Consider the following 16,914-nt stretch of genomic DNA (forward strand, 5'->3'; position numbering starts at 1 on the left):
GATGTCTGATCGCATACGTTTGTTACTAGTTTGTCGTGCGTCAATGCAGAGAGGACAAGCTAGTCATTATAGAGTCTACACTAACAGTAGAGGAGAAAATGAGGGTGAGGGTAATTTTACACTCGTGAACCATTACTTTTATAACGGGAGTTTTTAACATTTGGCTGCACATATATTTGCTTTGGATTTTTGGTTATGTTTACACCGGATGTAATAACGCGCTGATTATTACATTTTGTAATTATCGACCGATTAAAAAAAGTTAATAAATGGCACTCCTAATTTAAAACACAGACGAAACATACACACACAACGACAATTAACTTAACCATGTCATAAATGAATCTGAGAACGTTTTAGCATGCGTAGGCTACTGCGTAATTATTCAAGTGGTGTCCCACATTTCCCCTGTGCATTATACTGCAAAATATACAAATGTACCTAATATAAACAAGAGGCGTATCTTTAGTTTTCTTTTATTTATTATTTACATTAAGTTACCAGTTAGAGGCTATTGACATAAGCGCATTATATCGCATTTTTTCTTTTGCCCAAGTGGGGAATGCCATAATGGAATTTCTCTCTACGTCACGAGACAGCAAACCAAATCAATTCACTGTTGCTTTCGGTTCTCCGTTCCTCTATCCACTGCATCAGTTTCCATTATCATTCTACCTATAGACGCCTTTCCTGTTAGTAAACATTGTGACGCGTCATTGTGGGTGGAGCTTAGCTGGAGGCTGAAAGATGAGATCCCTCTGACCACATTACTAATGCTAGGGAGCACGCTTTGTTTGCTTGCTTTTTGAGAATGACTCGAACGAAAATCTGATTAAACTTTAACATGCAATGTCACTCACTGTCTCGGACCGCGATTGTTTTTTTTTTTTAAGTTTACTTTAACGCAAAGAATCTGGCCGACCTGTACGCGCTCACTCAATGAATCCAGAGACGAACTGACATGATTACCTCCAGTTAAGTGGCCTGACATCTACACCTACCAGACAGAGAAACCAAGCGTTTATAGTAAAGATTGAACTGAGAGCGTATACATCTATAGATGCCTGCGTGTGCTAACGGTGGCAAACGATAGCAAATGCATTTACTTGAACACAAACCTGACACATAACATGAGCCTTCTCACTGTTCCCTCTCCCTTTGTACTAATGCACGTGTGACAACTAAAAATAGATGACAAACAGTTTCTTTTATGTTTAGTTTCTGGCCGATAGTTGACTGCTAGTTGTATAACTAACAAAGTTAGCGAGCATATCCTATGCATTCAAAAGTTAACGCCATGTGAAAAATAACATTGTTCCCCAGTTTATGATTTAGGCATACGTGAGATATTTTTAGACACATACCCAAATCATAATCCACGACAACAAAAGAGAGTAGTTTTTTAATCTTAGGTTACTGTTATGAAGTGAAACGCGAGCATTATTTAATGATCGTTTTTGTTCAGTCCGCTCGTTTTATTGTGTTTTAACTACAGCTGTCGTCAGTGTTTTTGCTTGACAATGGCAGGGGAATGTGTTAAAATATCAAATTGGACTGTATTCTGTCGGTTGTGGCACTAAACAACACGACAAGATGATATTTTAAACCCCTTATGTAGCCGAATCTGTGCTGGTTTGTATTAGTTTTTCCTTTGTTTTGCATTCAGCTATCCAGCTAATGCCGTGACATAAGCGTGACGCCGGCGAGAAAGGGGTCTATAGGCTGTAAGGTTAATACATACCATTATAACGACACTGTAAGCCATTCACGTGTCTTTAAATGCCTTATTAACACAGCTATTCTCTCTCCTTTCATTACTGCCTCTATTTTACATTGACATGGAAAGAAATAGCTTGCTTTCATCGTGTGCTAGTTTGCTTGATGGCACAAAAATGCCCCTCATTTGGCACTCACTGTCTCTGTTATCCTCCTAGAGAGTATGTCTCAGGGTATTCATGCCAAAATCCACACTCGTATTCACATTCTCTGTCCATGTGCATAACTGTCTTTGATGGAGTCATTCTGGCAAATAATCTCAGAATAATGCCGTTATTAGGAAGCATTTAGAGGAAAGGACCACTGTGTCATGAGCAGTATTACAGATGGTTTTGTAAAAACCCAACCCTCGACTAATCTCCAACTTCTTTCCGTTGATAAGAACATGTCAATGGATAGGAAGTAAAGATGAAGCCAAAGCTAGGCAACCACAGCGATACTTCATGCATTGATAAATAGGTTTTGGGTGCCACCCCCTGGTCGTATTAGATATTGCAGACATTTACGCTTACACAATATTCACGTTCGCCAGTTGATGTATCGAAGTATTATAATGCTTAAATGCTTTACTTCATGTACTACTATACACATAAAAAGAAATGAACACTCCCTTTAAATAGCTTTTTAGCACGATAAGATCACAGAACGGGCACTGAAGTTTATTATCCGGGCCACAAGTGCCGTGCTTGCTTGCCTGGCCAATGCATGTTTAACAGAGGAGCAGGAACCCTAGACATCTTTCTTCGTCTGTCTCTTTAAGTTATTGTAACAGTGACCTTCCCAAAGTCCATAAACTGTTAGTTATGAGGGCCATTTCACAGGTGCATTATGCAATCATTTTTTATGGTTCATTAAACAGGCATGAACAATATAAAAATATTTATCTTGCTAGTAAAGATCTATAATTTATTTTGGAAAAAATCTTTAAAAATGATGTGTGTTCTAAAAAGGGTGAAGGGTATTTTGATTAACATTTTCTTTAATGCTTGCAATTTTATCCGAGCAATTTGTTCTTTCATTACTACCCATTAATTCATTACTTGTACGTTTACAAATTCTGTATAACAGTGTAGGACTATTTCAGTGAACTGCAAAAAGTTAGTCAAAATTGAATGATGAAATAATTTTTAAAAGGTTACTTGATGCAACATATCACTAACTAATAAAACAGTTCCCTATTTGTTCACATACTAACCTAAAATCAAATCAATCAATCTAAAAAATAAACAATTTTAGAAAAAATGCCCACGTTATGTGTCAACTACCCAGCTGAAACAGTAATATCTTGTGATACATTTTTTCATCATTGCCTTTCGATTAAAGTGTATGCCAAATGCACAATTGCAATTGTAAAATGTTGTTGCTCATGTTCAACCATAAGATTATATTTTAAAACACATTAACGGCAAACTCTAAAGTAAAAGAAAATACATTTACAAAGTTAAATATAGACTCAACAACACTGCCTGGACTTTTCCACAAGGTGGGGCATTGGGAGTTTGAGACCATTGGGCTGACTCATTAGTGTGTTCAGGTAGAAAGAATGTAATTCAAGTCAGATCTTGTACAATTGTTTCTAATAACAAGTTGTCCTCAGGGAAACACCTGCAGGTTCAAGGCTTCACAATGATTACTCACCCTGACATCACCCATTTGAGCCAGTTTTAATTTTTCTAACTGGAATTGAGCTTCATCAATTCTGACGTACATTTGTTTAGCAGTCTTTAAATCTTACATCTGTTTAATATTTATATAATATATATAGATACAGACACTTGTGCGATATGCCTAAATCTAGTAGCCTATTTTATGCATTAAACCATAGTGCTCAGCCACCTTTTTAATAAACCTGGCGACAGATCTTAAACTTGGCCATAAAATGGTCAGACTTCATTGCAATAAATGAGAACTAACGTTAGGCCATGGACAGTAGCAGCCGATATAGAGGAACCAAACCAGCAGCTCTTTCCTGTTTGTAGAGATAGTCAATGAGTAACTTTCCATGAGATCAACAGGGCACAACCGTATGTGTAAGCGAGCATGTGTTACACACGGCAGACACCTACTCATATCAGTAAATTCATCCAGTCTCCGCAAACACCCGGTCTCCTGTCTGCCGAGCGAAGTTCGTGCGTGTTGCTGTGTGCACATGCACGTTCAAGCCTGCCCCTGTTGTTTAAAACACCATCGCCAACCTGTGAAACAAGCCCTACCAGTTTTGAAGAAAAAATGGAAGGCGCCATATCTTGGCCGTACGTCCTGTTAATGTGGCAGTGTGTACCACACACTTATTAACAGTAAGGCATTGTTTGAAGTTTGTTGTTTTTCCTGTTATGGATGTTGTCTGGCTTCCACATGATGAACCAAAAACAAGCCGGTCCATTCGGATACATGGACATATTTGGTATGGTATGGAGCCATTTTCACTTTACACGTGGATTGGCCAAATATTTGTTATTTTTTGACTACACAGTACATTAAACACGACTGTCACAGGGTTCAAGGTCAAAAAATATACGAGACAACAAATACTTTAAATACACGTGATGCACTTTAATTTTCCATCAAATATAAAAGTGTGCAAACACCAATTGATAAATGACAACATCTTTTCTGTGTACAAACGAAGAACAAGACAGCGTTATCAGAGATCAAGCAGAAGGTGTTGGCAATACTTTGCTACGGCAGATTAAGTTTATACAGACGCATACGCAGATGCAGAACTACAAAACAAACGCACATAAAAAAGCCATTCACCCCTCAGAGTTCAACAGCGCTCTCTGCAAACAGAGAATTTCAAGACATGGCAATTAACAGGCTGTCTGTTCCAGACAAAGTGAAGAGTAATGACAGCTACGCTCCCCCGTGGCACAAAAAAGGCTTGGCACAGTGACTTCGTACAGTGATGAAAAGATAAAGTGGTCTTAGGAATGAGCCAATGGCCCGAACATGAGGGTACATGGGATACGATCCTCCCCTCATAATGTCTACCCACACCTGCGATCCTCCTGAGGGCATGTTCCCATGGTACGAGCCAAATAGCTTAAGAACTATTGACTTAACCATTTAAAGAATATAATTGACCTCACAGTGTTTCTGATTTACTTTAACATATAGCCGAGATTTAAGATGCTATGTAAGAAATATGGTATATATAAGTTGCATATTTTGACTTATGAGAGGGTGAGCATTTTTTTTATATTTCTCAACTCTAGAATAAAAATGATTCAATAAAACTGTTTGGTTTATAGTTTTAAAACATTTGGATTGAAGAGGCATATTTGGGTCCTTTTTTATGCATTTTGATTTATAAGTAAAGTAAGGTCTGATTTACATTACTGTGGAGACTTTCTTGTTTTGTGCAACAACATAAACTAGTAAAAAGTAAGGTATGAAAGTATAATTTATGTTGTACTCGACAGAAATAAAATGAAAAACTAAACCACATAACTTCCAGGTATTGAAGTGATAGTTCACCCAAAAAGAAAAATTCTGTCATCATTTACTCTTCCTCTTTTCATTTCAAACCTTTCCTCCGCAGAACACAAGAGGAGATATTTTGAAGAAAGTTGGTAACCGAACACCCATTCACTTCTATTGTATGGACGCAAAACCAATGCAAGTCAATGGGTGCCGGTTAACAACATTCTTCAAAAATGAAATATATATTTTTTTGTGTTCTGCTGAAAAAAGAAAGTCATACAGGTTTGAAATGAAAAGAGGAAGAGTAAATGATGACAGAATTTTCATTTTTGGGTGAACTGTCACTGTATAAATAAAAAACAGCTTTTCTAAAAACCAATGAGGAACCCTTGGCAAAATAACCTTACAAGTTGGTCTACAAATGACTGAAAAGCTCCAAATCTTATGCCATTTTGGGATGTTTTTGTGTATGAAGGGGGTGGAGAAGGTTTTCCTTGAGGCTACATTAATCATCAATATACTCTGGTGACAGGTTTAAGAATGAAATTGTCAAATCGGAGGTGTGTAACAAAAACAGGAACGAATAAACAATGGCGTGAAAACAACAGGGAGTGGACTCCGTACAAGGAAGCATGGAAAAAAATCCAGGCACTTTCTACATGACTAATATATACAAAAATGCATTTCCAATTGCAACCTAACTATTAAGACGGAAAGCCAACAAGCGCCCGAACTACTGGATAAAAAATACAGAAAAATCTTCCACAACCAAATAATTACAATATGTACAGTCAATCCAAATGGATAAGAAGAAGCCCTCTTTTCCAGCCTTTATCAGTCCAAAGTAGGAAATAGTGTCCACGAGCACATAGAGAGATTCCTGAAAAGTCTGAGGCCACAGGCCCCAAAAGAGACCCTCAACAAGTGGCCGTTTCACACAGCGAGTCTACTGGGATTTGTGTGGCATCATTGCGTTTGGGGCTGGTGAGTTTCAAAATCACCACTTTCCTGGGGGTGAGAGGAACCGGACTTTCCGCCTCAGATTCCGACGTGTACTCTAGCGTGCGCTCTGGGGCGGGTTGAGGAGAGAGCGGAGCAGCGTTGGCGCCGCTGTCGAGCAGGACGCAAATTATGTCTTTGTGTCTGCCGCTTACAGCGAGGTGAAGCGGCGTGAACCCATTTTCATCCTGAGCGTTGGTGACCTCAGGGCAACTCTGCAAAAGCTCTTTGAGCACTTCAGAGTGGCCGCTCTCGGCAGCCAGGTGACAAGGCGTGCGAAGAGCGTGGTTCCGACTCTGAATGTCGGCGCCCTCCACCAGCAGCATTTTGGTGGTGGCCAAATGGCCATTTTGGGCAGCCAGGTGCAAGGCGGTGCAACCGGTCACAGTTTGACTTTGAATGTCGGCGCCGTGTTTGACAAGCAACCTCGAAGTGCTGGTGTGACCAGTTTCTGCCGCTATGTGAAGCGGACCGTGGAGGCCGTCGGATGTCAGGTGCACGTTAGCGCCAAGCTCCACCAGGATCCGCGCCACCCGATATTGGCCCCTCTGTGACGCCAGATGGAGCGGCGTGCGTCCGTCTGACGTCTGCCCGTCAATGTCAGCCCCCGCCTGCTTCACCAGGAGCTTCACGATTCCCAGGTGCCCTTTCCAAGCAGCCAGATGCAGCGCCGTCCAATCATCTTTACCATTCACGTGGACGTCCGCTCCACGACTTAGCAAAACCCGTACCACGTTCTCCTGTCCGTGGTGGCAGGCGATGTGCGTCGGCGTGCGACCCTGAGCGTCAACTTCGTTAATGGAGGCGGAACGGTCTAACAGTAAACGGGTCAGGGCTTCGTCTCCGTTTTGGGCTGCAAAATGCAGGGGGGTGTACTGGTCCTCATCCTTGGCGTTGACGTTGGTGGTTTTGCGGCTCAGGAGAATCTCGGCCACTGCTTTCATTAGCTTTTCGGCAGCCAGGTGGAGGGGCGTGGCTCCGTTAGCATTAGGCAAATTCGGATTGCAGTTGCTAAGCAACAGAAACTTAACGGCCTCCTCGTTGGCCAGCACCACAGCAAAGTGAAGCAGATTGCAGGAACCTTCCAAGAGCAAGTCGACATCCTGCGGCTGGAGGATCTTCATGAGCTTGGCGGTATCCTCGGTGCGAATGGCTTCACAGAGTTTCTTCTTCTGTATCTCACTGGAGTCTAAAATAACAGAGAAACAATGAGTTAAAAAGTGGAATATTGAGAAATACACAGTTCCTACTATCTGGATCTCGTCCAACAGGTTTCTGCTCAACAAGATTTTTGAGGGGCATTGTTAAAATAATCTTTAAAACAATTTATGTTGCACATAAGCATGATGGTACCTTGACTCTTCTCTTACCATTTTTCTCAGCATTTTCCTTCTCAAAGGACAAAGTGATGGAGCCCTGAGACGAGAAAGCTGAGTCCACAGAGGAGATGCCCGACAGTCTCTTGCTGGTATTGTCTTTGCTCTCCAGGGATTCCTCTTTGATGTTGCTTAAACTGCGAGAGAAGCCCGAGTCGATTTGGCTTAGCAGCTGAGAAAGGCTGCAATCTTTCTCAGGTAACATGGCTGACTTCGGCCTCACTGGCTTTTGGTTGTTGGTCTGCATGTGAAGAAAAATGAATTGTTTGTAAGAATGATTAAAATAGTAGTAGCTACTCAACAGCATGAGGTCTTTATCTTTGAAATCCATCTGAAATATAAACGATTAAAGGTCCAGTGTATCAAATTTAGCGGCGTCTAGTGGTGAGGTTGCGAATTGCAACCAACGGCTCACTCCACCCCTCCCTTTCGAAGCGCTACGGTGGCTAACACAGAACTAAGAAGTCGTCACATTTTTGCTTCTTTGCCGAAGGAGATAATGTATTTACGAAACACGCTCTGTAGAGCAGTTTGTCCGTTTAGGGCTACTGTAGAAACAACATGGTGAATTCCATGCAAGGGGACCCACGGTGTATGTAGGTAGAAATAGCTCATTCTAAGGTAATAAAAACATAACGCTTCATTATGCAAGGTCTTTATACACGTCTGAAGACATAGTTATGTATATTAAAGTGCATTTCTGTCAATAGATCCTCCCACAAAATTACACACTGGACCTTTAAATCACTTACTGTACTTCAATAAATAAAGGTCTATGTATTCTTCCTAACATAATCGCTTTCACATGTTTACACAGTAAAAGACAAAAGGCCTCTAATTAAACCATGCAGCTCGATAACATTCTTTAAGACTTTTGTAGTACTGTCATCTTCATGGAACATTCGTGCTATGCATTTTGACGCGAGCAAACAAATGTCCAAACTACATTACAGAGGCCATCTGTGTGAGTATATTTAGTAACAGGAAACGTTCCTTTATACCCAAAAGAGTTATCGTAACCTATTATGGACTGAAGGGGGTGAGAATGAGAAGTGGAAGATTTGTAAACATGATATGATGTTACCTGTTCACTGGAGGCTGGGGCAGGGCAGATGGAACAATCTGCTTCTGAAGAAACCGAAGCCCTCCGCTCCTCATGGGGTTTAGTGCACAACTCCTCAGCCTCTGATGTGATCTCTGAAGAATATATTGTAATATTGGTTATTCATTTATAGGTTGTTGATGTCATGGATATGCAAAATTGCAATATCCCTTTTGAAAAACACGTCCTTAAATTACAGCACAAGCATATTCATTTATCAAAGGTACAAAGTTCAAATGGTGCAGCTATATCAGTGAATTATGTCACATTAGATTTTTTTAACCCAGCTGTCTCGCACATTTTGTTGAGGTGGCAAGTCATTGCTGATTCATGTGCGTCAGCAGCTTGTGTTTATTAGCGGTATGATGACTGATCACATTACTGTATGTGACGCTCACCTTGAAAACTGGGTCTGGCCTCTGGAGATTGTGCCCAGCACTTCTGCATAAGAGACAGGAACCCGGAGCAGGCCTGGGGGCGACTGCGGGGGATAATCCCAAGATCTGGACGAGCCCCTTTCACAACCTTCACCATTATGTGCAGGATGTTGTTCTCCCCTGTGAAACAGATATTATGTGTTTAATATGATTGCATGTGTAAGAGGTTTTTGCTTAAAGATTTGCAATTGATAGGTTTGAATTTCATAAGAGTGTATCTAAAAAATGTTTCATGCCAAAATTACTACTGTAATACCGTGCAGTAATATCCGAACATGATTTTTTCCAGACAAACTTAGCACATATTAAAGGCAGTACATGATTTTCTACAATTACCATAACTACAAATATATATATTTTGATGTATTTAGGTATACATTATATTTTTTCATTAGCAAAATTAAGGTGGTTTCAATTTTTCCCCAATTAGTTTGGCATATTTGTATATTTAATGCAGTAAATTTGGGACAAAATGACATGAAAACAGCAAAAACATTTTTTCAACTTCCAGACCATTTTATGACACTTAATCAAAAAGCAAACAGAGGCAGCTAGTGTAATATATTTTACCATTAATATAACTATAAATATATGTTTTCTTATTCATTTTTATTCTTTTCTCTATTTCAGCTTATATGGCTATGTTCATGCCGAGTGACATGTTTAATAATAAAACTAAATCTAAAAGTCAAGGAGTTAAAAACTAAAGGAGGTTTAAAGGTGCAGTTTGTAAAAACGATCAAAACAACAATAATGCCGTAGCTTGATGATGCTTGTGAAGGAGCGTGGAATGATGGGATCTGTTGTCTTCAACTCCACTGATGATGGCCATCAATCAGACAGGAACGAGAAGTCATGTTAGCGGATGAGGTTTTATAATTGTTGTGAATAATTGTAGTCCATAAATAAGTGACTGCTCGAAACAAGTTAGTGGCTTGCTAGACACAAGACACTACTTCCGCATTTGTCCACGACACTGTTGTCATGCGGTTTCTACGTCAGTAAAGGCGGTAACAAAGGGGAACGCGGTATGACGCCATTGACAGGCAACTGCACAGCCCCGTGTCACTGTTTAGAATGGCGATTTTCTCACGATTTACAAGTAGTTGGAAACATTTGAGATATTGTAAGTACTCGGCTGAACAAAATATATAACACTAGCTTAGTGGTTTTTGGATATTTTAATGCAAAATTGTTACAAACTGCACCTTTAATGTTAATTTAAAAAAAAGTTTATGTATTATCTGTTATATAAAAATATATCGTTTATTATATATTTGATGTATTTGTTTTCATTAGCAAAATTTTTTTTTTTACTGTTTGATCAGAATCAGAATCAGAATCAGAATCAGATTCTGATTCTGATTGATTGATGTCAATTTGTCCCCAAATTATATATATATTTAAATATATTTATATATTTAATTCAGTAAATTGGGGACAAATTGACACAAAATCAGCTAAAAACCTTCATTTTGCTACTAAAAAAAATAATATAACTTAATTTCTAATGAATTTCTTTTTATTTGAAAATGACCTGTGCATGTTCTTTATCAGCTTTATGAGACTAACCCAATAACCGTCAAAAAGGAAATTAACTATATTACTTCCAGCACACCGGAAAAAAATGATCAACATGTCTTTATGTTTCCCAGAGCATTTCATCACACTTAATCAAAAAGCAAACATAAGCGGCTAGTTCAATATCCTGTTATTTCAAGCTGCATTGTAAATGAAGACATTGATTTTTGCATTTCTGGTTCGGGAAGGATTGTCTGGCAGCCGATTAACTCCATTCGCTGGTGCCAAAAACAACAGTCCTCACCCTCGTGACAAGAAACCTGTTTTTATCCTCACACTGCGTTCTTATAACTGCTGGTTACTAAAAAAGCCACATTTTTTTCTGCCCTTACTGATTTTCCTGGAAATCACTAGTAGATAAACACACCAGGTAAACACGTCTTCCAGAAACACCCATAGACACGCCTCCATTGAGTGCCAGGCTGGTAACTTAAGACTGTAATTTACTTAATGACGGAGATATTTTGAAACCGAATGCCAAAAATCAATGCTTTCAAGATCTGACTGATACTAAATATAGATGAAGCATCTGATTGGCATTGACATCATATATTCAACATTCCCAATATTTCTCATCTTAAACTTTAAGTTAGGTTGTTTGTCGATCTTACCTTGATATGGCTTCTTCTGTGTGAGAATCCCCCAGATAACAATTGAAAAGCTAAAGAACAATAAATATGTATTAGAACATGCTGATTTATAACATGAAGAACCATTTACACAAAGTGTAGACAGGACAACTCTATCGTCCAAGAAATGACTGACCTGTACACATCATGTTTGATGTCAGATATTCGATCTTTTTCAATGATTCTCTCTGGAGGAAGATAAGCAATAGTGCCGCAGAACCCATCGCGGCTCATATCATCGTTCCTGGAGAAGCCGTTCCACCTAGCCAGGCCAAAGTCAGAGATCTAAAATAGAAGGATAAAAAAAAGAAAATAATGAGTTCTTTAAGTTTTATCCTTTTAATATCAGTGTTATTAATTGGTTTAGTTTGTTTAGGGTGTTACTCAGTTTAAGCAAGGGGATTTTTCTAGGAGGGCACGGTAAAGGCGGCCGTGCCCTACAGGTTCCCTATTAGGTAGGGAAGCCCTGATGTTTCTGTAAATGCCTGCACGCATGTGTAGGTGGGTGTGTGCCAGCCCTTCATTAACACTGCCTAGCATTAGCCTGTTCAGACTGGCCCGGGATGCGTGTTTACATCCAGCCCTTTCAATCCAACACGACGATTCCCACCCATCCCTCGTGACACCTGCTTACTCATCCATGGGAAGGCTGGATATAAAACAGGATAATGCATGGGAAAGCATTTCCACCCTCGGGGAATATTCTGGAAAAGTATGTGGGGGACAGTGAAAAGAAAATAGTAGTAGGTGCACCCTCCCCCCGTGGCACAAATAATCTGACACGGCTCGAGTTTAAACTGTTGTTCGGCTGTCAACGTTAGATTAGGATAAAATTCATCACGTCGACAGGGTGTTTTGACAAACATTAAACATAATGCGGATATTCAGATCAGAAAGCGACTGTTTATCTTTTCAGTCTTGGCTCAAGGTCTGTGTTACACAACCATTTTTTTATGAACACCCGTATGAATATGTTGTTCCTGAAGAGCAACTGGTTAAGCAATGCAGCACCCACAGTTCACCAAAAATTCTTTAATCGTTTACTCTACCCCATGTCATTTCAAACCTGTATGACTGTCTACATTTTGCAGAACACAAAAGAAGATATTTTGAAGAATGTGGGTAGCCAGACAACATTGGAACTCATTGACTTCCATTGTATGGACACAAAACCACCGAGAAATTTCTCAAAAATATCTTCTAAAGAGTCACGTACAGGCTTTGAATGACATAAGGGTGACTAAATAATGACATAGGCTACTTTTTATTTTTGCAATGTAGGGTGATTTGAATAAAAGCACCTGCCAAATGTATACATTTAAATATATATTTTGAACAACTAGATCCTATTCAATCTGTATTCAAGTGCTGGGCAAGCAAATCTCTAAATAACATACACTGCAGTATTACTGCGGTCAGAAGTTGATGATTCACTTCCACCATCTGAACCTGAATACAATGAATCAGCTGTGATCTATTCTTTGCGATGAGCAAAGAGGTCGTAACCTCTTCGGCAAGTAATGGCTGGTTCTGCCTCACCTTGACATGGTAGTGTGCGTCCAGCAGGATGTTGGCAGGTTTCAGGTCGAGATGAAGGAGCGGTGGGTTCATGCAATGCAGAAAGTTCATCCCCACCGCCGTCTCATGGATGATGCGGAATCGCAGTTCCCAGGGCAGTGGTTCAGAGGCCAGCAGGGTTTCGAGGGAGCCAGTCTCCATGTACTCCATCACCAGTCCCTGTGGGTCGCTGCAGATGCCGTACACGGGGAGTATGTAGCGGAACTTAGCCGCCTCCATCTTCTTTGCCTCCTCTAACAGTTCAGCACGTTCCCTAAACGGGCGAAGCATGAGTCAATCAAAGTCAATTATATTTATGTACATAATGGCTTTATATGGGAGGACATCTTGTGTTTGGCTATACTTGTGAGGGTCACATTTGTTTTATATTTAAACATATTATGAAAATATGTTAATGACAACACACCTTAATAATTAAAAGATGACAAGGAAATCACATTTTTAGACACAAAAAGAGTAATAAACCATTAGGACCTACGCAGATCAACATTATTGCTTGGAAGACTGTTATGTAAAATAACACAGGTAAATGTTTATTACCTGTGGGACAAATGTCCTCTTTGAAATTAAAGCCGATGCATCTGAAGCATTTAAAATACCTTCCTAATTCATAAATAGGTTTACACTTTGCCACAAGTGAACGATTATGTTCATCTGACATCATCTTTTTAATTACACGTCAGTCTTCGTGAATGATTGATACAGGGCTGCATGAACTGCTGCCTTGTTCTTTATGTTTTTACATAACTCTTTTAATACTAATAAGTCAGACATGCAGACCGCATATTTAACCTGAAGTCTTAAAAGATATCTCAAAAATATATTGTGTTAAAGTATGAAAACAAAAAGGGACAGTTAAAGGGACAATTCACCCAAAAATTAAAATGTCTAGTTCCCACCCTGTGCGACTTAATTTTGTCTCTGGGACACAAAGGAAGATATTCAGAAGAATGTCTTGAATAAAAGCTGTTCTTTTTTATACATTTAAAGTGGATGGGGACCATAGACAGTTGTAGTCACCATTAACTATCATAATGAAAAAACAACTTCAATGTTCTGGTAAAAAATCCTTTTTGTTTTTCGCTGATGAAATGAAGTCATATAGGTTGACGGAAAACAATGACAAAATCTTTTGCTGTAGTAACCACCTGTCCAAAAAACTTGCAATGTCACAGAAATTCAGAATCTTCCTTTATTGATGTATTAGATGAATGAGCATTTTACATAATAATTAGACATTAAAACAGTTTAAGTTACATTGTTGAGCTTCAACATTTTGATATATAATATGATAACACGACTGAATTTTTATATAAAATGATTTGTAAATTATGAGAATATCTTCATCATTTAAATTCTGTCATCATTTAATGACCCTCTTGTCATTTCCAACCTGTATGACTTTCTTTCTTCTGCAGAACACAATAGAAGATATTTTAAAGAATGTTGTTAACTGGCACCCATTCACTTGCATTGGTTTTGTGTCCATACAATAGAAGTAAATGGGTCCCGCCGTTGTTCGGTTACCAACATTCTTTAAATTAGCTTCTTTGGTGATCTGCAGAAGAAAGAAAGTCATACAGGTTTGAAATGACATGAGGGTGAGTAAATGACGACAATGTTTTTTGGGGGGTGAACTATCACTTTAATGTTAAACCAAGTAGCCACATATTTCTCAACTATTTTAACTCAAAACGTGTAAAAAAATGCATATCGCTGCTGTCGTTCTAAAACCTCATATTTCCTTATTTTTTGCCATAAATCATAATATCTAACCACTAAAAAGTATTAAAAATACGCAGTATTTAATCATTTAAAAACGACAGCGTTTTTCCCATTTCCTGAATTTGGACATCCAATGTTACAGAAGGACAGTGACAACATTCTTTAAATAAGGATTTAAATTAAACATGACATCATAAGTGTTGATGTTTTCTACTTAATCCTCATGCCAGCCCTTTGTTTAAAACCAGCTTTAAAAAGGCTCAGAAAGAAAACACCCACAACAAAACACTTCATAAAGTCTATTAGCCAATAATGGTGCAATTTCCACAGGGATTGGCGAATGGAAGGTGAGAAAATGAACAGGGAGTGCAGAGGTGAACACTAATGTTCTCCTACCCTTACCCTGTTCTGCCACCCTTCTGAGCTAAACAAAAGCTCTTCTTTCTTAAAAAAAACCTGATCCAGCTCGACCGGTTCGGCAACTCTACAAAAGCAGAGGCCTGATAATGCACAAGACAAAGCATGCTTTTAAACTTCTCTCCTGTTTAGATGGGGGAGGCCAATTAGAATTCTTGTACCTTGCAGATCACAGGTGCCGATAACCCGTGTTACGGATCGCATGCCATAGCAATTCTACATGACCCCTCCATTCTTCTTTAATGACGTGACATTTTTACACAAGATTCAAGAGCATGAGGACGTGCAAGATTGCTACAGTATGCCATGTCTGATGACATCTCAACCTGCTTGCATGTTCCATTGTCAAAATATTTCCTATTACGTTTAATCACACCATCTTCTCTTGAAACAAATAAAACAGTGTTAAAAGACAAAACAATGCGTGCAAAGTGCAAGAACTACATATAGAAGGTTACCTGGAAACAAAGCACCTATATATAGCCACTCCTCATCACAATGAAACATCAAGTTGAAAGTTTTAAACAGAGGTTGACATATTCAGATCTGTGTGTGTGTATGTGCGGACTTGTTTTTATATCCTGGTGGGGGACCTAAACCTGAATTCACACCAACACATGGGGACTCGTGTCACCGTGAGGACCAAAATTGAGGTCCCCATGGGCAAAAAAGCTAATAAATTGTACAGAACAATATTTTTTAAAAATCTAAAAATGCAAAAAGTGTTCTATGATCTTTAGGTTTAGGGATAGGGGATAGAATATACAGTTTGTACAGTATAAAAAACATTACGCCTATGGACTGTCCCCACGGGGATATAAACCAGACATGTGTGTGTGTGTGTGTGTGTGTGTGTGTGTGTGTGTGTGTGTGTGTGTGTGTTTGTTGGTGGTGGTGGGGGTATTAATCGTAGCCCGAAGCAGTACATTGCAAGCAGCTTCTTGACAACACATGGAGGGCCGAGGCTTTGTAAAAGCAATCTTAACAAATAATAACATGAACAGAATTTATAGTTTATAGGTCATGAATATTAATGCTGTAAACATGTCCTAAGTCAGAGAGTGAAAAAACAACTTTCAGATTCTGCATGACACTTGTGACCTCAAGTAAATAATATCCACATAACACTAACACATAACACCTGTACACTATATGGAGTTACAGGGTTCTTATCACACAAACTTGTCCTTCAGATGACTGTGCTTATGAAACACACACAAACACACGCACCCACCCACACACACACTTCACATATTCTTCTTAAAAGCTAAATGAAATACTCACTTCTCATCGGAGTGAAGACTAGGAGGGCACTTGATAGCCAGCCATGTTTTCCACTGCATGTGTCGTACTTTGTACACCTGTCCGAAGCCGCCGGAGCCAATCTTTTCCCAACTCCCAAACTCTGAAGCGTCGAAAGTTTTCAGCAGCCCCATAATCCCTGGGGAGTTCTCTGGGACATCCATTTTAAAGCTGGTTAAAGAAATCCTGTGCGATTGGAATCCTCTTCTAAACCTGACTTTTTCATATAAAAAAGGTTGCCTGTCAAAGACCGGAGGCTTGTGAACTGTTCCTTGTTTTTTTCCTGTCTGTACAGGCTGAGTCTGTCTGGCCCTACCCTCTGTTCAGGTGAAGGGAGGGAGGAGCCTAATGACATCATTTCCTGAGCCATGAACACAGTTGCTCAATCTAGTTTTATGACACACACGCATCCTAAAGGCCAGTGTTGACACCCTTAAAGGCACAATGTGTATATTGAGGCATCATTTCAGAGCCACTTTTTTAACTTTTGCATATTGTGAATCCTACACTACTTCTAAAGTGCCAGGAGTTATAAACTTCTCAGCTTTCTGCTCAGAAAGGATGAGGGT

At 39.4% G+C, this 16,914-nt stretch overlaps 1 protein-coding gene across 1 annotated transcript; it reads right to left on the reverse strand.

Annotated features, from left to right (window-relative positions):
* Positions 1–4,305: 4,305 nt before the first annotated feature.
* Positions 4,306–16,646, reverse strand: ripk4 (receptor-interacting serine-threonine kinase 4). Its single transcript, XM_057321773.1, has 8 exons — positions 16,328–16,646; positions 12,863–13,154; positions 11,460–11,608; positions 11,306–11,355; positions 9,075–9,233; positions 8,659–8,771; positions 7,569–7,815; positions 4,306–7,387 (listed from the first exon to the last, which is right to left on the reverse strand). The coding sequence occupies exons 1-8, from the start codon at positions 16,507–16,509 to the stop codon at positions 6,117–6,119; spliced, it is 2,463 nt and encodes an 820-aa protein (XP_057177756.1). The 5' UTR covers positions 16,510–16,646; the 3' UTR covers positions 4,306–6,116.
* Between the last annotated feature and the right edge of the window lie 268 nt (positions 16,647–16,914).

This window comes from Triplophysa rosa, linkage group LG22 (genome assembly GCF_024868665.1).
Source record: "Triplophysa rosa linkage group LG22, Trosa_1v2, whole genome shotgun sequence".
NCBI lineage: Eukaryota > Metazoa > Chordata > Actinopteri > Cypriniformes > Nemacheilidae > Triplophysa > Triplophysa rosa.